The sequence below is a fragment of the Manis javanica genome, chromosome 13, assembly GCF_040802235.1.
Source record: "Manis javanica isolate MJ-LG chromosome 13, MJ_LKY, whole genome shotgun sequence".
In the NCBI taxonomy this organism is placed as follows: domain Eukaryota; kingdom Metazoa; phylum Chordata; class Mammalia; order Pholidota; family Manidae; genus Manis; species Manis javanica.
In genome coordinates, this window is record NC_133168.1 from 95572035 (window position 1) to 95594875 (window position 22841).

General features: G+C 50.6%; 1 protein-coding gene across 5 annotated transcripts in view; it reads right to left on the reverse strand.

Moving 5' to 3' along the window:
* The window catches only part of ZFR2 (zinc finger RNA binding protein 2), a 39744-nt gene that overhangs the window by 9699 nt on the left and 7204 nt on the right, over positions 1-22841 (reverse strand). For all 5 annotated transcript variants that reach the window (XR_005061315.2, XM_037018252.2, XM_037018253.2 and 2 more), the window contains exons 2-9: positions 10185-10299; positions 9178-9485; positions 6204-6386; positions 4676-4931; positions 3368-3528; positions 2262-2381; positions 1424-1563; positions 469-601 (exon numbers count right to left, since the gene is read on the reverse strand). Coding sequence is in view for 4 of the 5 variants with exons in the window: in XM_037018252.2 (XP_036874147.2) it covers positions 469-601; positions 1424-1563; positions 2262-2381; positions 3368-3528; positions 4676-4931; positions 6204-6386; positions 9178-9485; positions 10185-10299 (1416 nt within the window). In the remaining variant the exon portion in view is untranslated. The remainder of the gene's footprint in view (positions 1-468; positions 602-1423; positions 1564-2261; positions 2382-3367; positions 3529-4675; positions 4932-6203; positions 6387-9177; positions 9486-10184; positions 10300-22841) is intronic.

Below are 22841 nucleotides of genomic sequence, written 5' to 3' on the forward strand. Positions count from 1 at the left end.
CTGAGTGGGGACTACTGGACTCCCCTTCAGCTATATTCTTACACTTCCGGGCCAGAGCCTATTCAGGCAACTCAGTGGGCCTCCCCACCTCAGTAAGATGCAAAGCTAAGGTCCCCATCCAACCCCAGGGCCCAGCCTGCAGGGGCAGACCAATGGGCACCTAAGGGCTCCTGAGGGATGTGACAACGGGAGCCTTGGGAATCTGAAGGGACAACTATGGCCATGGGGGGGTGGGGGTGGGGCCTGGGCCTGGGCTCCTGTCAGTGAGCAGAGAGGGAGTCTGGGCCATAGGCCCTCATGCTCTTCCAGCTCCCACCCTATGGGCACCCTTTAGGGGTCTTCGTCCAAAGTCCTGTTGCTCATTCCTGGAAGAGGCACATCCTTCTTGGGAGGGTAGGGGAAGCAGCATGCCCCCAGTGGGGCCTCCGCCACAGGAGGCATTGCAGCACAGACAAGCACACCACACACCAGAGGCCTGGACGGGGGCGCCCCTGGCCTGCTCGTGAGGGGAAGGGCGCTCTGGTTGGGTGGTGAGTGTCCAGGGTGCTTGTCCTGGACCTGCGGCCCCTCCTCCTGCCGCTTCCTGCACAGGTCAAAGCGTCTGCAGGGCAAAGAGAAGGACAAAGCGTGTCAGCAGCTGCAGGCCCCTAGGATTGCACGTGGGAAACATGCAAGCCTGCTGCCCCTGGCAACCTGCAGAAGCCCCGGAAGCAAAGCTGGGCTCCAGGATGACAAGGAGAGACACAATAATGCACTGGGACCCTGGAAGAGCCCATGGCACAGGACTGCCCCACGCCCACTGTATGCCAGGGAGACTGAGGACACCAGGCCCAAGGACATGGGTGAAGGGCAACTGCTGGGAAGGAAGGGGCGCAGCCTGAGTGGCTGCAGCCCCTAAATCTGTCCTGGGCCTAGTTCCCCATCTCAGACGCTGCCTCAGATCTTCGGTGCATCAGACTCATGTCAGCAAATGAGCTGGAATTGCTCTAAGGGTGAAGAAGGATGGTTGAGAAATGTGTGGATGGTCGGGAACACCAAGGATCAGGGGAACGTGGAGACACAGTGGTCAGGAAGACACCAGGGACCAGGAGGACTGGGGGCCACCAGGATGTCCTTGTGATCAGGCCTAGAATGCCTGGCCATGGTTGGTGCCGCTTCACTGTCCTGAGTCTATTAGGGACAGACCCTCAGCGTGACTTGAGCACAGGGCCCCGCTCCTCTAAAAGTCTCCCTGTCTCCACCAAGTGCGATGTCCCCTGCCCAACTTGCAGGTCATGAGCATCTGGGTCCTCGGGCCTGAAAGCAACAGTCGACATCCCCCAAACATGAGTGGAGGGTGGATGGCTGGCTCCCAGAGCCGCCCTGGGGTCAGAGGGCGTTTGGGACGGGCGCGCAGGGGGTGGTTCCACAGGGACCCTGCCACCTCATCTCTGCGTGCCAGCGCCGCATCTCCTCGAGCCGCTTCTTAGTCAGCTGCTTCCGCTTCCTTATCTTCTCCTCCAAGAGCTTCTGAATTCTGTTGCTGGGCTTGACCTCGATCAGAAGATCAGAGTTCACTTTTTGCTGGGAAGAAAAGGAAGGGCTGTAAGATGGGCGACCTTCACCGAGACGAGAGCACCAGGGTGTGCCTGGGAAGGGCATCTTTCTGCTGGGTTGCTGACAGCTGGGTTTCAATCCCCAGGGTCTTAGACCCTCATCTCCAAAAGCAACGGCACTAGCAAGGGAACTACCACACGGAACAAAACTTGGACCGACATGCAGCCATCAGACTGGGCTCCAGCTCCCAGACTCTCCACCTGCCTCCCCACGAGGGCAAAACTCAGCTGCGTGTGGCGTTCCCCAGCTCAGCCAGCACACCCCAGAAAAGAGGCAGAGGCCTCAGAAAAGAAAAGCAACAGGTGTCAAATTCTGAAAGAACCAAGCCATGCGTCTGGGGAAATGAGGCAGTATTTGCAAGCCCTGCTTCGCACCCACATCACCAAGCTGACTGTGCTTGAGAACTGCCTCAGGCACCAAGCAGACAAGAGTTTTCAGACTAAACTTTCATCAGCAAGGGAGGAAATGCAACTGGCGAACGCAATTCTGTGCATGCTCCCGTGGCCTGCTGGCAGGGGGGAAATGCAGATCTGGGTGCAGCTTGGGAGCACAGGGCCCAGGGCTACTGTCAGGAGCTCAGACTCATGGAGGCAAAAGAGGTATCTGGAGACATGGGCCCTGATGGTGTCCCCCCTCCAACCCCAAGCTCCAGGCCGCGTGCACACCTTGTACTGCAGCTGGTGCCGCCGGCCTCGCACATGCGTGTCCCGGGCATTGGGGTCGTTGAGGCTGCACTGGCACAGCCTGCAGTAGAAGCGGATCACTTTGCCCTCCTCGCTGGGCACCTGAGACACAAGGTCCATTGAGCTGGGAGTCCCCACGTGATGCCTTGTCCCTGGGCAGGGCCACCTCCCCACACTGAGGGCACAAAGCCTTTCTGGGCCAGAGCAACAGCATGCCCTGCGGGTGGGTACACGGGCTTCCTGCCCACCGGCGGTTTTGTTCAGAATTGGGGCATCTCACCAACACAGCCTCCCAAGCCCGGGCTCACCTCTGCCACCATCTGGCCCCTTTCCCCACTCCAGGCGCAACCACCTGCAGCCAACACCCTGCCCCAAAGAGCACCCGCCTTTGTCCTATGTGATTTCTGCCCATCGCTTCCCTTCTGCTTTCCTGCAGCTTTTATGTACCTCGTCTCCTTAAACTACTAAATGACAGGGTTCTCCAGAGGCAGGAATCCTGTCCGGTGTGGTTATTTTGCCCAGGACAAACAGAAGATGCTGAATTGGTTGAGAAAGAGCCCAAACACAAAAACAGAAGATGTGCTAATTCTCACATTTCCTTTGCAAGTATGCAGCAGAGGCTGGAACTTTAACACAAGCCTTGTGGGGCCACTGCTTGGGCTCTGGGTGTCTGTGGTGTGGCCTGTAGGGCTCACACTGGCTCCTCATGCCCTAGAATCACGTGCCTACAGAGTGAGGTAGCTGTCTAGCCTTCTAGGACACAGACTTCTCTTTCTACCTTCCTTTCCCCAGGAAAAGGGGTGGCCTGGCAGGAACTGCCTCTGCCTATCTCAGGCCTTCCTTCTAGGACCTGAAGCACAGCATGTGGACCTTCCAGGGAGCAAGTTACTCTCAACATTTTGGCTCCCTGAAGTCTGCTCGGGGAGGGGTGTGTAACCTCAGACAGAGAACCTGGGTGAGGTCTGCATGTCTGGTCCTTGATGAGGGTCTTCACCACCAGAGATCAGGAAGGGCAGGGCACACACTGAGGGATGGACTGAGGGCAAGACGGTCTCCCCAAGAAGGTAACTCCCCTGTGTGGAAGTTACCTCTCCCACATAGTCTAGGCCCACCGGCTCAGAGTTGCAGCAGCTTCCAGAAGCTTTCCCAGAGTCTCTCTGGGTGGATGGTTCCCCAGGCCCCTCTGACAGGGGGTGTGCTGGTTTCTTCTCTGAGGGTCTGCTGCTCACCGCCTGAGGCTGAGGAGTCCCTAGAAGGAGGAACTCCATTTCTTATAACCTGCTCCAGCCAGAAACCAGAGCTGCTTCCAGCCACCAGCAGAGAGCTCCATGCAAACCCCGGTCTCCCGCTGCCCCATTCACCCCAAGTGAAGTCAGTCAGTCACTCCACGGTCTGGCAGACCCTTCTCACACCGACTGGGGACACGGCTGAGAGGAAGGGGTCCACACGACATCGAGTACCACTGAATGCGTCCATACCAGGGCCTGGCGGTAGGCCCCTGGCTGAGGAACCAGGACTGCCAGACTGTAGCCTTTCCTTAACTGATAAGGGCATATTCTGAGGACCCAGGGCCTTGGTCATCCTAGGCCTACTGGGTCATCCTAGGCAGATTTTCTGGGCCTTGCGGGAGGAAGGCATTTCCTTCTTTTACAATTTAACACACAGTGCTGCCGAGGCCAAAGGTAACATAAGCTCCCCTCCCCACCTATCCGGCACAAGGTAGGGTGGTAAAGAGCAGAGACTGTCAGGGAGACCTGTCGGATGGTTGGAATCCTGCCCTTATTGTTTACAGGGTGGCCCTGGGAGTCAAGTACTTTAGCTCACCTCACCTCTGTTTTTCCATCTGCAAATTGGGACTAATGACAATGTCTACACTGAAGAGTTGTACAGGGTCTATCAGGCAATGTTTGTGAAGCGGTTAGTGGAGTGAGTGCCTGACATGTAATCCTAGTTGTTATCCATTCAGTACATGTCACGCAGCAGTCATTACTACCCTGGGTCACAGTGGATGCCTCCCACACTTGAGGCAAGGCGGGGCCAGGGTGGGGCTGTGGGGAGCGCGCTTCAATCTCCTGGTGTCCACGTTACTTGTGCCATTGTTCACTGTGAGCACCGGGCTCTGAAGGGTAGTGGTGTCTCCAGACCTAGGCTCGGGCTTCCACAGAACCACCAGCACTCCAACACTGGCTACCCCAGAGCTCCAAGGGAAGAAATGGAGGTGCCATTCCGCTGGCCCTGCCAGCACTTCCCTGACATGGTCTACTATCAAAGGTTCAGAGGGTATGGACCAGAGGCTGCCAAGCACAACCCACCCAAGTTAACTGAAGAATCATTTCCCTGAAATTGGAGCACCTGAGTCAGGTGCGAGTGGAGGACTATGAATCACAGACACATACCCATGCACATGGTCTTCGAAGCCACCGCTCTCTTGGCCAGTGCAGTCCTGCTTGGGGCCGGCCCTCTGGGGTTGGCAGGGATCACAGACTTGGTAGGCTTGGCTGAGGCCTTAGGCTTGGCAGAGGCTGTAGGGGGACTCCCCGTGGTGACGGAGGCCGGTTTGCTGGTGCAGGTGGCCTGGGTCAAGCTGGAGTTCCCTGGCACTGGTTCTACGGTGGGGATGGGCTTCCCCAGTTTAGTGTGCAGTTTCAAGACCTGAAACAGAACGAGCCCCGCTGTCAGGGCCACCTTTAAGCCTGATCGATTTTCCTCAAGAGGCAGGAAGAGTGGGCATGCAGGGGCAGCCTGTGGAAGTGAGAGCGGGGGATCCCATCCCAGTCCCTGGGGATGTCACCCCTTCCCTAGCTCCCAGTTAAATGTCTTCTGCTCCCAAGCCTCACGTCCCTGGAAGGTCCTTCCTGAGCTATCTTCTGCTTCTAGGCCCTACTAATGGTGCATGTGCAGGACCAGGAATTACCCCAAGCCTCTGTGCTCACACCCATGCCTTCCTCCAAACCCCACTTTCTACATCTGGAGCAGGAGCCCAGGGCCCACTGCAGATGGGAACACAGCAGGTGTGAAGAGCACATGATGGCCCCACCCGCTGCGACCGATGGGTGCGATACCCCTAGGTATGGTGTGATCTACCCAGGAGTCCGCCACACCCCATCCTTGGTATGCATGGCCCGTGTTAAAGGTACCTGCTCCAGTGCCTCCAGGGTGTGTACCGATGACCATCTCAGACAGCCGGCTGCACGGCCTCCCTGACCACCCCCAAACAAGTCCCAGGCTGGGAGCCAGGACCCCTGCAGCCCAGCCCTCCTGGGCCCTGGGTCTCTAGGCCAGTAATACCTCCTCCTGTTTTCAGCACATACCTTGGGGATTAGTGATGCCATGTTGGGGAGCGCTGCTGCTTTTCTAAAAGCACCCTCTGGGTGGTGGGAAGAGCAGGCCCGGGAGAGAGGTGGGCGTCTCCCTACCTTCTCTCAGTTAGGGAATCCATCAGTGTTCCCCATACGATAACGTAACACAGGCATTTTTAAACCCTTTTAACATCATTTTAGTATCAACAGAAAAAGGTTGATATTAAAATAGGAATATTTTAAGACAGACATTTAAAAATTTATCAAAATATTGCTGTTAAAATTGACATTAAAACTTAATCATATTTATTTGACTTACTTATTTTTAAAAAGTAGGACCCCAAATGGAATATATATTGAGCTTTTGCTGATGTGCAAAGTCGTTTCTACACACAAAAACACACCTAATGCCAAGAAGGGCTTTTCCTCTGGGGTCGGGGTGAAATTCCCTGTACTGCTCTATGCTTCTGCATGGGGGCAGGTGGGACTTCTAGAACTGTGAGACGGTGGGTAGCTTTGGTGGAATGAGAACATGTGGGCCCTCCAGGGAAAGCTTCCTCTCATCAGCAGCCGCCCCTCTGATGTCATCGGATGCACCTCTGGGCCTGGGGGGGGGGGCTCTTACCTTCTGGTGCTTGGCCCCCCGGATGTGGGCAGCGTAGGAGTCAGCCCCGGTGCAGGACACAGCACACAGGCTGCAGTGTAGCCGTGCCTGCACCCCATGAGGGCTGCTATTGGGCTGGACGCGCATCTTCTGAGCTGCCTCCTTCTTTTTGTGTTTCTGCCCATCCAGGTGCTCGCGGTAGGCCTGCCAGCAGACAGCAAGAGCAGCCTGAGGGGTGTGGATGACCCCCACCCTGCTCCATTCCCGGGCTTCTGAGAGGTTCGTGTGCTGCTTCATTAAACTCCCCACCATCAGCAGACTCAGAAGCTTGGACTAAAAGACATAATCTTCTTTTTCTTTTTCTTTCTTTTCTTATATAAAAAGCGGTGGGCATCTTAACCACACATCTTCAAAGGATCACACATTTAGTTTCTGGGGCCGCTGTGAAGGAAAATTCTGTTTTTTCAGAACCTGACCTTAGAAACCAAGCAGACGCGCATCATTAAAATGACGCAGGGCACCTTCCTCGAGGGATGCTGCTCGTAAACATGCCTCCACGCAGGAAAGGCTACATGAGTCACAGGCGGCCCACTCCACGCCACCGCGCCCAGAGTACCTGCCTGCGGTGGCACATGCCTGAGCTCCTTCACCGCATCCCAGACTCACCTCTGGGAACTGGTGAGAAGAAGCAAGCTGCAGTAAACACACTCAAAGTGGGTTCGCTAAGCTGACGTGCTCTGACCACGCCAAGAGCCCACCTTCCGTGGAATGAAATTACATAAGGAACTGGTGTCGTCACTGGTTCTGGGAGTGGGTGGGAGGCAGGGACAGGGGTGGGAGGGGTACTCTCTGGAACTTAGCAATCTTGTGAACAGTTTACCGAAGAGACAAAATCACATACAAACATAAACATATGCGCGTGCACACACACACACAGAAAAGGCCTATGAGGCAGAGAAAAGCCTGGAAAGATACACACCAAGATGCTAATGGTAAGCTACTGCAGGGAGGAGAGGTCACGGGGGTGCTTGCCTGCTTTTGCACACTTGGTGCTAGTTAACCACATGGCTTTGACAAACCTGGCTCTTTCTAGCTTCCCAGGTTAGTGATCCTCTCTGCACCCCAAGCCTTCACCGGCCTCGCGGAGATAGGAACAATGCAGTTAGGGTGAAATAACCCCTCACAGAACAACATGCTTCAGAGGCCTAAGCTCATCTAAGGGCAAATGCACAGTCTTGGTCATCCTACTGCCAGACTTGCCACGATAAACATGTACTAAACGTGTAATGAGAAAACAAAACAGGGAGGAGTTTCAGAGGCCATCCGGTGGGCTCTGGGCTCCAGGGCTCTGGCAGGGCCCAGGGGTCCTGCTGGCCCCTCCTTGGGAGAGCGCAGAGACCAGCTGGGCTGTCTTTGACTTAGACTCCCGAGAACAAAGGCAGAAGTGCTGCCCCGGAGCCATGGAGAAGCCATGCTGACGCCAGCCCACAGGGAGACGTGACTACTTCAGCATTATCAGGGTTTAAAGCAGCATTGCAGGGCTGCTAAACAAGGGCGGGACTGGGGTCCCTGTGGTGTGGGAACACTCGGTATCCTCCTCAGGGCACAAGGTTGCCCAGAGTGAAGCACATGTGCATGCACACGCACGTGTAAAGCTGCGGACATCTGAACAAGAGAGATGACTACATCAATATTAATGTCCTGGTTGTGACGCTGGCTAGTCTGGTGAGATGTGAGCACTGGGAAGCTGGGCAAAGGGCACAGGACCCCCCCTGAATCATTTCTTACAACTGTTTGTGCGCCTACAACTATCTCAACAAAAATGTCAATGAAAAAGGGTGCTATTAATATTAGCAGAAAAGCGGGCATCACAAGAGCCCCCATTTCTGTGGTACCCACATGCATGCCAGATGCCAAGGGAGGTGATGCACTTCAGCAAACCCTGTCACTGTGCCCATCACGCAAGGAGACAGGCTCAGAGAGGCTACGGTCCTTGCCCTGGGCAGTGGCGAGCTCAGGCAGCTGGCTCCGTCCCACCCCTCATTGGAGGCACACCTGCCCTCTGTGGGGAGCACCACATTCACCCCACATGATGCTGTGCAGAGTCCAGAACCAGCAGACACTTGTGTTTGGCCCATGAGGACAAGAATCCCTGCAACACAAAGTAAGAACTGCACAGGGAAGAAGAGATGGGAGCAGGGAAGCCAAGCTCTGGCTGACGAGCATGTCTTGCAGTGGAAGAAGGCATGAAGGGTTTATGGAGAACTCTGAACAGAAGGCAGGAGACAAGAACATGCGCCCTGGCCTGGGAGGGTGGCCTGTGGGTCTAGGCTGGCGCCATATCACCTCGGCCACAGGCCCATCTGCGGCCAGGTGAGCTGGGCAGTGGGGGGCTCCTCCTACGTCCCCACAGCCTGTGGCTCTGGAGTCTGTGCTGCTCCGAGCTTTCCTTCAGGGTATTAACGAGACACAATTGGCACGTGGCATTTTGTGAGCATGGAGCCTTAGCGTCTGCAGATCTTTCCAGGGAACAAGCTGGGCTCCCTGTGAGCGTGGCTGAGGAGTCCCGCATTTAGACGATAACACACACCCACACACACGCCTGTTCTTATCCGCGTGTGACCTGCTTCAACAGCCACAGCTAGCCACCGCTCTAGAGCCGTGTCTGCCCACCCTTGCTGCAGGGATGGGGCCCTGACGGCCTCTCCCTGCTCCAGAGCAAGAGGAGACAGCCTTGCTGTGGGTGCAAGCCCATGCTCCTGCCTCCAGCAGTCGGCAATGTGCCTGCTCTCAGGTCTTCCACAAGAACACCAACAGGGCAACTTTAAGGCAATTCTGACAAGCACTTGACCTTGCATGTTTAGTAACAGGCCTTTTTTAGACAGGCAATGGCCCTGACCTCTTGAAGGCCCCAGAGACAAGAGGGGCCCCAGCCCATGATAGACAAGAAGGTCCCTAGGGCCTGCCCAGCACAAGGAAGAAGGCAGCTGCTGACCTGGGGACCAAAGCAGATGATCTTGCAGGTGTCACAGTAGTGAAGCAGGGACTGTCTGGAGTCATCCTTGGGTTTCAGCAGCTTGGTGGGACTTGGTAGCTTCTGGGTGAAGCTGCTGGTAGGACAGTCTCTGGGACTGTTTCCTGAGCCGCCCCGTGGCACAGGACAGTCCAAGGGCTTTGGGAGCACAGGTGCCTGCTGGGGGTGCCCCAGGACCGGTGGCGGTTGCATCTGGGTGGGGAGTGATGGAGGATGATAAGGGCCAGCTGTGGGGCACACCGACACGTTGTAGCTCAGGTAACTTGGTCCTAAGAAGCAAAGAGAAAACCAGGAGAGAAGGAGGTGGGCTGGTTTGGAGGACAATGCTTATTCAGCAGCAAATACAGTCAGCAGTCTATGGATGGGAAATGTATACTACCAGAGTACGGGGTGGAGGTGGGGCTGTAGGAGGACAGGGTGCAGGGAGGCAGGGTGGAGAGAGGCTGCAGGGGTTGGCAGGGAGGTGCATCTGGGGGACAGGGCCTTGGCTGGCGGTACCGCCTTAGTGGTGGGCACCCGTGGTGGCTGTGCCCACTGCTGGGCTGCATGTAAGCAAGCTCCTTTGGTTAAGAGCAGATAGAGCCACACTGCCTATGACCACCACCACAGCAGGCCTCCCCGGCTGCCAGGAGCCGACACGGGCCCAGGCCGGAGCCCTGTGCTCTTCATTTGAAAATCCAAGTCCTCAGCAGAACTTACCTCCTTCCAGACTGGGAAAGCTTCCTCAGAAAATAAAATGCTGAGCTCATTTTCAGTTCTCTCTCCCTCCCTCCCTCCCTCTCTCACAGGCCCACCACCTAGTTGATAGACTTAAGAGAATATTTGAGAGGTTGGCCTATATTCATATTACTCCCAGATCTCCTATTAATCTGGAATAAAAAGTCACATTTTAAAATGTGACTTTAATGCGGCTCCTCCCGTGGCAAAGCGAGTGCCCCCTTGCGCCCTCTGACCTTGTGGAAACCCACCTGGCTGGCAGAGGGTGTCCGTGGCAGGGAGCTGAGGGTGGCCAGCAGCAGGCAGGTGATCCTGTTTGTCCTCGTAGCTACTGGAGGCTGCCGATGGTTCGTGGCTGTAACTGTCCTGAGATAGGGTCACCCCAGGGAGGGGCAGAGCAGGGAGAATGCGCTCAGGGTGGGGTAAGAGGGGCCCTCGCTCACGCTGTACTCATGCTGTTCCTGAGCTCAGCTCCCGCTCTGTACCAGGCCATTTTGGGAGCTGGGGTCACAGTGACCAGCAAGGTGGATGTGGCCTTTTATGGAACCAATGTTAATGTCTGAGAGCAAAAGAGCTGTGAGGACCATCCGACAGGGCGAAGGATGCCCAGGGAGGAACAGTGATGAGGAGGGAGGGGTGCCAAAACCTGGGACAGGGTTCCTGCAGGGTCAGCAGGATGCGGAGGCCCTCCAGTGGGAGTCGGCTGGTGGCCTTGTGGAGGGCTGGTAGATGGTAAGGGCAGAGGACTTCAAGGGACTTTAGGCGTCTGCCAGGAGCAGGGGCTGAGCCAGCAGGCAAGGCCGGGCTCACAGAAGGCTGTGGGTTCCATGCCAAGGGCAGTAGGGAGCACAGCTGGATTTGGAGTCCCTGGGGATCCATGGTGTTGGGGACTATATGGAGGGGAGCATGAAAGCACAGAAGCCAAGAGGCAGCCCTGGGAGCAGGGCAGGAGTCTGGGGACCATGGCTTTGAAGGAAGAAGCCCTGGGGGCTTGGCGGAGAGAAGGGTGGAGCCAAGCAGTGCAGGCTTGGCTAATGGGGGGGGCCTGAGGTGCCTGCCATTCACCAGCCAATCCAGGCACAAGCTGTGGATGAAAGGGGCTCAGGGGGCTGGACCATGTCTACTACAGGACACATTGGTGATGCCAAGTGGAAACACAGTGGCAGATCTGTGGGGCCAGAGCTCTGGGATCAGAGGCAGAAGTGCCAGATGAGCACAAGCCCACCCCCACCCCCATTCCTGCTACAGGCAGCCCGACGAGGAGTGGGAGGCTGTGCCCCAGTCTGTCTGACAGTATGGGCCGCCGACCACACTTCCGCCCAAGGATGATACCTGGTAGGAGGGAAACAGGATGGGCTCCTGGGGTGGGCTGCTGTAACCGAAGTCCCGGCTGGAGTGGGGCTGGTACCCGCCGTACCCCACCTGGGTGGCTGGGAGGCCATGGGAAAGGTCAGGGTCGCGGTGGGGCCCATTTCAGGAGTGGGCTGCACAGCAAAGCTGGCTCCAGCAGAGGGGAGGGGAAAAGCCGACGGAGTCTGAGTGCTAGAACCACAGATAAACACAAAAGCCTGGCTGCGTTAGGCAGAGTTCTAAGCAGAACGTGAGTGGTGTGTCTAAGTTCCATCAGACCTCAGGATGCCTACGGTAATCCAGCACCTTCTGTAATTACAATTGTTGAGACCTTTTGAAGGGTGCTTTCACAATGAATGCAATCTTGCAACAATGCTGGGAGGTAGAGGAATCTTGTTCCCATTTCTACAGATGGGGAAGCTGAGGCTCAGTAAGTGGCAGAGGCAGGACCCGAGCCATTTGCTGACCTCTCGGCTCACCCCTGTGGGCAGCAGAGTTTTTCTCAACATCAAGATTCTTTGTAACCCAAGAACAGATGGATCCCACTGATTAAAATGTGGAAGATCAGTTAACATGAAGCTAAAAACTCTTTTACTAACAAAAACCAGTTTTACTGACAGCTCGCTCTGTGGGAAGCATAGCACGGAGGCCTTTGTCTACACCCGCATTCACGCCTTCCTGCCCACAGAGAAAGTGCCACGGTCATGTCGTCTGTCCCCACTGTCTGAATGAGGAAACTCTGGAGGTTGGTGATGCAGTTCAAGTGCTTGATTCAGACGCCAATCTTTCTGACCCCGGCACCCCTCCCTCTGTTAAATGTCAGTCACCCAGCAGATAGTCCTCAAATTTAAAAGCCCATTTGTGGGGAAGGATATCAGCAAAAATTTTAGCCCAATACCAATATGGACCATAGGAGAAAGTTACTGCAAACCCTGCAGGGAATGGGGCATGGTGTGTGTGTGGTTTGGGGCAGGCAGACCTGAGTACAAAGGGACCGACTACAGCCGCAATGCCGGCCCATCTGGGGCCTTTGCACGGGCACTGGGCTGACACGAGACATGCGAGGACTGCCTGGAGGTTCCTGCCCTGGTAGACAGAAGTGCAAAGGGTCCTCGCAGGATTGCCCAGCAGGGACCTCGCGGCATCTCTTGGTCCTCCTGGCAGCTGGAGGGGTCCTCAAGGCATAAACCTGACCATGCTGTCCTGCTCAGCCCCGTCTCCTCCTGCCCATCTGCCCCTGCTGCACCTGCTCACTCCTTTCCTCACTCCTGCAGCTGGATGCACAGGTGTCGCCTCCTCTCACAAGCCAGCCCTGAGCCCATCTGGGAGAGCAGCAGCACCCTGTAACTTGGTCACACTCTCCCCTCACCGTTTGATTTTTCTCCCCAGCCCCGCCTGTTACTCTCCTACTCATCTGTTCTCTGGACTTCTCCTCCCACTAGCATGACAGGGACGGCAGCGTGTCCTAAGCTCTTGCCCAGCACTGCAGGAGTGCCTGGCATGCAGAGGATGCTCAGTAGATGTTAACAGACACAGGAGCATGTGCGTACCATGCGCACACGTTTAGGAAATGGCGGGGAAGGGGGAAGGCTCCTGCGGCACCAATCTACAGTGCGCTGCTACAGACTTGATCAAAGGTGGTGCCCCAGGCCCCCCGGTACCCTGGGGTCCAGCTCCTGAGTACCACTGCCCAGTGAGCTCGAAATCTGAGGTTCTACTGCCCCATTAAAACACATTCTCCACTTTATAACACTGGTATTTTCATCTCTCCCAGGAAGAACAGAACCATCCTGTTATGAAGGCACGTTGAGATACCTCAAGTCAGCCATTTCGTGAGATTTATGGTTCTCTTCTTACAGTCTTAAGAGATTTTCTTGGTCAAAAAGCAGATAAAGATAGTTGACTAGCTCTCCAAATCCTCTCCATATCAAGACTTCTTTATTACAAAATATTTCAAACACAGACCACAATGAATGCACACTACGTGGATGTAGTGTTAATATTTTGCCTTACTTGCTTCAGAGCATCTTCTGTAAATAAATAGAGAAAACTGAAGCTCCTTCCTAATCAGATCCCCTATCCTTCCACCCTCAGGTTGGCTGTGATTTTTCTATTTTTACTACATATGTATGAGTCTTCATCCCATGTTATTTTCAGTGTCACATCTGTGCAAAGCTATGTCGTTGCATGTGTATCTGCCTCTGCAAGTGGCTTCTCCACCCCTACTCCCCAGGTTGTCTGAAATGTACCCAGCTAGGTACAATACGTGTGGTTCATTCATTTTTTTATCAAGGTATGATTTACACTCTTATGGAGGTTTTACATGAAAAAACAATGTGGTTACTACATTTACCCATATGATCAAGTCCCTACCCAGACCCCAATGCAGTCACTGTCCATCAGTGCAGCAAGATGCCACAGATCCACTGTGTGCCTTCTCTGTGCTACACTGCTCTCCCCATGATCCCCCACACCATGTGTACTAAACATAATACCCCTCAGTCCCCTTCTCCCTCCCTCCCCACCCACCCTCTGACACCCCTCCCCTTTGGTAACCACTAGTTCATTCTTGGAGTCTTTGAGTCTGCTGCTATTTTATTCCTTCAGTTTTGCCTCATTGTCATACTCCACAAATGAGCAAAATCATTTGGCATCTGTCTTTCTCTGCCTGGCTTATTTCACTGAGCATAATACCCTCTAGCTCCATCCATGCTGCAAATGGTAGGATTTGTTTCTTTCTTACAGTCGAATAGAATTCCACTGTGTATATGTACCACCTCTTCTTTATCCATTCATCTACCGATGGACACTTTGGTTGCTTCCATATCTTGGCTATTGTAAAAAGTGCTGCAATAAACATAGGGGTGCATATGTCTTTTTTAATCTGAGAAGTTGTATTCTTTGGGTAAATTCCAAGGAGTGGGATTCCAGGGTCAAATGGTATTTCTATTTTTAGTTTTTTGAGGAACCTCCATACTGCTTTCCACAATGGTTGAAGTATTTTACATTCCCACCAGCGGTGTAGGAGGGTTCCCCTTTCTCCGCATCCCTGCCAGCATTTGCTGTTCTTAGTCTTTTCGATGCTGGCCATCCTTACTGGTGTGAGGTGATACCTCATTGTGGTTTTAATTTGCATTTCCCTGATGATTAGTGATGTGGAGCATCTTTTCATGTGTCTGTTGGCCATCTGAATTTCTTCTTTGGAGAACTGTCTCTTCATATCCTCTGCCCATTTGTTAATCAGGTTATTTGCTTTTTGGGTGTTGAGGTGTGTAAGTACTTTATATATTTTGGATGTTGACCCCTTGTTGGATATGTCATTTACAAATATATTCTCCCATACTGTAGGATGCCTTTTTGTTCTGCTGATGGTGTCCTTTGCCATACAGAAACTTTTTAGTTTCATGTAGTCCCATGAGTTTATTTTTGCTTTAGTTTCCCTTGCTCAAGATGCGTTCAGGAAGAAGTTGCTCATGCTTATATTCAGGAGATGTTTGCCTATGTTGTCTTCTAAGAGTTTTATGGTTTCATGACTTACATTCAAGTCTTTAATCCATTTCGAGTTTACTTTTGTGTATGGGGTTAAACAATAATCCAGTTTCATTCTCTTGCATGGAGCTGTCCAGTTTTGCCAACACCAGCTGTTGAAGAAGCTGTCATTTCCCCACTGTATATCCATGGCTCCTTTATCATATATTCATTGACCATATATGCTTGGCTTTATATCTGGGCTCTCTAGTCTGTTCCATTGGTCTATGGGTCTATTCTTGTGCCAGTACCAAATTGTCTTGATTACTGTGGTTTGTAGTAGAGCTTGAAGTTGGGGAGCATAATGCCCCCAGCTTTATTCTTCCTTCTCAGAATTGCTTTGGCTATTTGAGGACTTCTGTGGTTCCATATGAATTTTAGATTAATTTTCTCTAGTTCATTGAAGAATGCTTTTGGTATTTTGATAGGAATTGCATTGAATCTATAGATTGCTTTAGGCAGGATGGCCATTTTGACAGTATTAATTCTTCCTATCCATGAGCATGGGATGGGTTTCCATTTATTGGTATCTTCTTTAATTTCTCTTAAGAGTGTCTTGTACTTTTCAGGGTATAGGTCTTTCACTTCCTTAGTTAGGTTTATTCCTAGGTATTTTATTCTTTTTGATGCAACTGTGAATGGAATTGTTTTCCTGATTTCTCTCTCTGCTAGTTCATTGTTCATTGTTAAGTGTATAGGAATGCCACAGATTTCTGTGTGTTAATTTTGTATACTGCAACTTTGCTGAATTCAGATACTAGATCTAGTTAGTTATGGAGTGGATTCTTTAGGGTTTTTTATGTACAAAATCATGTCATCTGCAAACAGGGACAGTTTAATTTCTTCTTTGCCAATCCGGATGCCTTTTATTTCTTTGTGTTGTCTGACTGCTGTGGCCAGGACCTCCAGTACTATGTTGAATAGAAGTGGGGAAAGTGGGCATCCTTGTCTTGTTCCCAATCTTAAAGGAAAAGCTTTCAGCTTCTCACTGTTAAGTATGATGTTGGCTGTAGGTTTGTCATCTATGGCCTTTATTATGTTGAGGTACTTGCCCTCTATACCCATTTTGTTGAGAGTTTTTATCATGAATGAATGTTGAATTTTGTCAAATGCTTTTTCAGCATCTATGGAGATGATAGTGTGGTTTTTGTCCTTCTTTTTGCTAATGTGGTGGATGATGTTGATGGATTTTCAAATGTTGTACCATCCTTGCATCCCTGTAATAAATCCTACTTGATCTTGATGGATGATCTTTTTGATGAATTTTTTAATTCGGTTTGCTAATATTTTGTTGAGTATTTTTGCACCTATGTTCATCAGGGATATTGGTCTGTAATTTTTTTTTGCCGTGTCTTTGCCTGGTTTTGGTATTAGAGTGATGCTGGCCTCATTGAATGAATTTGGAAGTATTCCCTCTTGTTCTACTCTTCGGAAAACTTTAAGGAGGATGGGTATTAGGTCTTCACTATATGTTTGATAAAATTCAGCAGTGAAGCCATCTGGTTCAGGGATTTTGTTCTTAGGAAGTTTTTTGATTACCAGTTCAATTTTGTTGCTGGTAATTGGTCTGTTCAGATTTTCTGTTTCTTCCTTGGTCAGCCTTGGAAAGTTGTATTTTCCTAGAAAGTTGTCCATTTCTCCTAGGTTATCCAGTTTGTTAGCATATAATTTTTTATAGTATTCTCTAATAATTATTTGTATTTCTGTGGTGTCCATAGTGATTTTTCCTTTCTTATTTCTGATTCTATTTACGTATGTAGACTTTGAGGTTTACCTATTTTGTTTATTTTCTTGAAGAACCAGCTCTTGCTTTCATTGATTCTTTCTATAGTTTCATTCGTCTTGATTTTATTTACTTCTGCTCTAACCTTTATTATGTCCCTCCTTCTACTGACTTTGGGCTTCATCTGTTCTTTTTCTAGTTTCATTAATTATGAGTTTAGACTGCTTATATGGGACTGTTCTTCTTTCCTGAGGTAGGCCTGTATTGCAATATACTTTCCTCTTAGCACGGCCTTTGCTGCATCTCACAGATTTTGCAGTCTTGAATTATTGTTGTCATTTGTCTCCATATATTGCTTGATCTGTTTTTATTTGGTCATTGATTCATTGGTTATTCAGGAGCAAGTTGTGAAGCCTCCATGTGTTTCTGGGATTTTTCATTTTCTTTGCGTAATTTATTTCTAGTTTTATACCTTTGTGGTCTGAGAAACTGGTTGGTACAATTTCAATCTTTTTGAATTTACTGAGGCTCTTTTTGTGGCCTAGTATGTGACCTATTCTTGAAAATGTTCTATGTGCACTTGAGAAGAATGTGTATTCAGCTGCTTTTGGGTGTAGAGTTCTGCAGATGTCTGTTAGGTTCATCTGTTCTAATGTGTTGTTCAGTGCCTCTGTGTCCTTATTTTCTGCCTGGTTGATCTGTCCTTCAGAGTGAGTGGAGTGTTGAAGTTTCCTAGAATGAATGCATTGCATTCTAGTTCCCCTTTCAATTCTGTTAGTATTTGTTTCACATATGTAGGTGCTCCTGTGTTGGGAGCATAGATATTTATAATGATTATATCTTCTTGTTGGATTGACCCTATGTAATGTACTTCTTTGTCTCTTGTGACTGTCTTTGTTTTGAAGTCTATTTTGTCTGATACAAGTACTGCAACACCTGCTTTTTTCTATTAGTTGCATGAAATATCTTTTTCCATCCCTTCACTTTTAGTCTGTGTATGTCTTTGGGTTTGAAGTGAGTCTCTGGTAGGCAGCATATAGATGGGTCTTGTTTTTTATCCATTCAGTGACTGTGTCTTTTAACTGGTGCGTGCAGTCCATTTACATTTAGGATGATTATCAATAGGTATGTACTTATTGCCATTGCAGACTTTAGATTTGTAGTTACCAAAGGTTCAAGGGTATCTTCCTTACTATCTAAGAGTCTAACTTAACTCACTTAATATGCTATTACAAACACAATCTAAGGGTTCTTTTATTTTTCTCCTCCTTTTTCTTCCTCCTCCATTCTTTATATATTAGGTATCATATTCTGTACTCTTTGTCTATCCCTTGATTGACTTTAGGGATAGTTAATTTAATTTTGCATTTGCTTAGTAATTAGCTGTTCTACTTTCTTTACTGTGGTTTTATTACGTTTGGTGACAGCTATTAAACCTTAGGAGCACTTTCATCTATAGCACTCCCTCCAAAATAGGCTGTAAAGATGGTTTTTGGGAGGTAAATTCTCTCAGCTTTTGCTTATCTGGAAATTGTTTAATTCCTCTTTCAAATTTACATGATAATCTTTCCAGATAAAGTAATCTTGGTTCCAGGCCTTTCTGCTTCATTGCATTAAATACATCATGCCACTCCCTTCTGGCCTGTAAGGTTTCTGCTGAGAAGTCTGATGTTAGGCTGATGGGCTTTCCTTTGTATGTGATCTTATTTCTCTCTCTGGCTGCTTTTAACATTCTGTACTTATCCTTGATCTTTCCCATTTTAATTACTATATGTCTTGGTGCTGTCTTCCTTGGGTCCCTTGTGTTGGGGGATCTGTGGATCTCCATGGCCTGAGAGACTATCTCCTTCCCAAGATCGGGGAAGTTTACAGCAATTACCTCCTCAAAGACACTTTCTATCCCTTTCTCTCTCTTCTTCTGGTACTCCTATAATGCAAATATTGTTCCGTTTGGGTTAGTCACACAGTTCTCTCAACATTCTTTCATTCTTAGAGATCCTTTTTTCTCTCTGTGCCTCAGCTTCTTTGTATTCCTTCTCTAGTTTCTATTTCATTTATTGTCTCATCCACCATATCTAGTCTGCTTTTAATACTCTCCATTGTGCTCTTCAACAAGTGGATCTCCGAACGGAATTTATTCCTGAGTTCCTGAATATCTTTCCGTACCTCCATTAGTATGTTAATGATTTTTATTTTGAACTCCCTTTCAGGAAGAGTCATGTCATCTTTCTCAGGGGTTATATTAACTTTACTCTGGACCAGATTCCTTTGGTGTTTCATGTTTGTGTATGGCGCCCTCTAGTGTCCAGAAGCTCTACTCTCTGGAGATGCTCATACACTGAAGCAATGTCGGGGGTCACAAGGGAGTGGGATTGGTGCTTGGGGGGAGGAAAGAGCTGTTCCCCGCTTCCCGGCTGCTATGCCTGCCTCCACTGCCTGAACCAGTGAGCCAAGCATGCAGGTATAAGCTTTTGTCCCAGAGCAGCCAGATATGTATCCCTGCTTTCCACAAGCAGCTGGAATCTCAGTTTCTCCAGGAAATCTGCCTGTCTTAGCTTTCCAACCCCATAATCACGAGAGTATCATGAAAGCAGCATGAAATGTAGGTTTGTGCTCCCAGAGCAGATCTCCGGAGTTAGGTACTCAGCAGTCCCAGGCCTCCACTCCCTCCCTGCTCAGTTTCTCTTCCTCCCACCAGTGAGCTGGGGTGGGGGAAGGGCTTGGGTCCCGCTGGGTCACAGCTTTGGTATGTTACCCTGTTCCATGAGGTCTGCTCTTTTCTCCAGGTGTATGCAGTCTGGCGCAGTCCTCTTTCCCATTGCTCTCTCAGGACTAGTTGTATTAATTGTATTTTCGTATTAAATGCGGTTTTAGGAGGAAGCCTGTCTCACCTCTCACACTGCCATCTTTCTGTGGTTCGTTCATTTTTAACACTAACCTATTCTCCATACTGCCCTTCCACATGGGCTAGAAGTTTCCCCATCCTGGTCCATTTTAGAACTGCACTGTCCAATATATGGCAGCACTGGCCACATATGGCTCCTACACACTTAAATGTGGCTAAAGTGACTGAGGAGCACAACTTAAGGTTTTTAAAATTTTAATTCATTTAGATTTCCATAGCCACAAGTGAAGGTGACTGGGATTTTGGCACAAGGGTGAGGGGCTCAGATGCAGCTCACTGGGCTGAGAGAAGGGCCTGGCACAGATGTCGGAATGGGAGAAAAGCATGGAGTTGACAAGTAAACAGTCCTGTGAGCTGAGGGACAGATATGCTGGGTGAGAGGAGGCTGGAAAGTGCGCTTGGGGCTCTCAGATGCTAGGCAGAATCTGGGTTTTATCCAGGAAGCAATGGGGAGTCACTAGGGTATCTCATGACAAGATCTGTTTTAGGATGCTAAGGGAGTGCAGTAGACTAAACTGGGTGTGCCCCCCAAATTCACATAAAGCCTTACCTCCCAGTGAGACTGTACGCTGGAGATAGGGCCTTTAAAGAGTTAGTTAAATGTGGACACAAAGGGTAGGGTCCTAATCCAATAGGACTGGTGCTCTTATAAGAAGAGACACCAAGGATGCACACATGGAGGGAAGGCTATGTGAGGACAAAGCAAGGTCATTTGCAAGGCCTCAGGAGAAACCAGCCCTGCTGGCACCATAACCTTGGACCCAGTCTCCAGAACGGTGAGACAATAAATGTATTGTCCATGACAGTCTGAGCAGACTAATCCAGGTGGTGATGCCGTAGAGAGAACCTGCGGGTAAGGTCCATTATTATGGGACATGACACACTCAGGGCCTCATTCAAAGGGATGGAAATGGGAACACAACATGAGATGCCATGTCCCCTGGGACAAGTTTGGCTAAAGGTGGCTCTGGTGGCCAGGGGCTTCCCAGTACCTCCAAGTGCAGTCAAGCATACTAAATGTTTGATGACAATGATTAAAATGGCAGACGTGATCCAGAAAGGGAACACCCAACCCACCTTATCCTGAATAACTGCTCATGACACCAAGAAGCCACCAACACACAGCTGTTTACGGACTGAGAGAACAAGGGGCTGCCTGGCCTTCATTCAGCTGAGTAGGCTCTATGAGGAAGTGGAGCATAGCGTGCCCCTCAGGTTGGGGGGCATATCTGTGGCACCTAATCCTTGGAAACTAGCTTCCAGCATATGGTTCTGGGGGTGGACACACACCTTCAGTCTATGGCAGGGTCACTTTCGCTGCAGTCTACTGGCCAAGCAAGACAAAGTCTGAGGAAGCCCAGATTCAAGGGGTAGGGACATCAACGCCATTTCCAGATGGGAAGAGCTGCAAGGACAGGAACATTTTGGGAACCCACACCCCACACTGGTTTTAGGAGATGAGTTAGCTGAACGACTGCTCATGGGACAGATTTTCCACAGCAGGCCCCACATGGTTGTCAAACCCAGGGTAGAATCTAGAGCAGGGGTTCTCACATTGGAGGGATTCTGCCCCTAGGGGACAATGGGTGAAGCTGGGGCCATCTGTGGCTGTCACAGTGGGTGGTGCATCTACACCAAGTGGGTTGGGGCCTAGCATGCTGCTCAACACCCCAGTGTCCACCCGAGAATGATACAGACCCAATGCCAAAGATGCTACTTCTGAGAAACTCAGCTACAAGGACAGGGTGGGGTCCCCGGGGTTAGGGGTCAGGGATTAGAGCCATGCCCGGGGGGAAAGTGGCTGGGTAGGCAGCAGAGGCTGTTGCTCCCACCTGGGCTCCCTGCCCGAGGACTGAAGGAACAGTACCCCACACCCTTTCTCAGGCTCCCCTTTATGGGAGTTCCCTGATCACCTAGACTTCTCAATTTCTAATAGCCTTTTTCTGGGTCCTTTAAAAATCAGATGAAAACTGTGACTTCCAGCCCTAGAAAGGGCTCAGCTGGTTCTGTAATCAGCAGGGGCTTCAGAGGCCCAGGTTAAGCAGCCCTGCTGAATGGGGTATCAGAAAGCCTTTGCTGAGGTTAAACTGCAAACTGTGCATGGCCCCGAGTGGCACGTCTTCTTCTCTGGGGAAACGCAGTACTTTATTCAACAGCATCAGCCTCTCCGGGTCCTCATGCAGGCATTTCCATACATTAAAATCCCGTGGGCACATGTGAGATGTTCCGAGAGCCGATGACGGAGAAGAGGATGAGAGGGCTCTGCACAAGAATCGTTAGTCACAGGGATTTCAAGCTCAGCAACTGGGAGGCACCATGGCCCAGGGGAACAGGCAGGGCAGCCAGAGCTACACCACCTGGCTTCCAACCCTGGCTCTGCTCACTGGGGGGCCTGAGCAAGTCACTTATTCCTTCTAGCCTCCTACTCTCCTGTAAAATGGGAATACTTACCTCTTGACCAGACCTCAGGCTACAGGGCCTTGCCCAAGCAGGCACTCATGATGCAGCCCAGAGTTGCCAGATCTTCTGGTTTTATCCGATGTTAGAAACCTCAGGGTTTTTGTAGTCTCCCAATTTTTTAATGCTGGCAACTAATTCTAATAAAGCAAGCACAAATCCCTCCACACAGGCCCAAGAAAGCAGGCATAGACTCCAATGTGGCCTGCAGGCTGCCAGTTTTCAACCCCTGACGAAGACCGAGAAATTGGGAGTTGGTGGTTGAAGAACAGGAATAAAAACTACAAATTACCCTTGGTGAAGCCTCCCTCAAGGGACGAGGCTGTTTTGTGCTGTTGCTGTCTGGAGTCACCTGTTGCTCAAGGAGTGTGCCACCGTACACAACATCAAGGGCTGCTGTTCCCACGACAACTAGGCAATCACGACAGTGAGGACCTGGCTGGTGCCACCTGACTGGGAGGGAGAAGAGCTGAGACAGGAAGCTGGGGGCAAAGCATGGGGCACCTGTTAATGCAGGAAAAGCAGTACTTAAGCACACCTGTGTGAACGAAGATTTACAAGTCCTGGCTGGCACCCTCATCTTTGCATTCCCAAGGCAAATGTCTTCTGATGACTTGCTGGTCTCAAAGTTTTGGGGAGTCAGGCTTTTTTTGGGTACATCATCTAGGTAAGATTTAAAATGCATGGATGGCAAGACCCATCGATACTATTTTGTTCAACTGGTCACCTTGTTGACAGGGACATACACAGAGGCTTGGCATACAGAAGAGACTCACTCGTGTGAGGAATCCAGGATCCATGACCCAGGGCTCTCTCCTGTGGGACAGGCTCTCACTTGCTCCTAAAAGGCCAATCCTAAAAGGTACATCAGACCTTGAATGTGGAGTTCTCTTCAGAAGGGCGTATCTGAGCAATCTACAGGCAGCTGCTGAAATATCTTAGGAA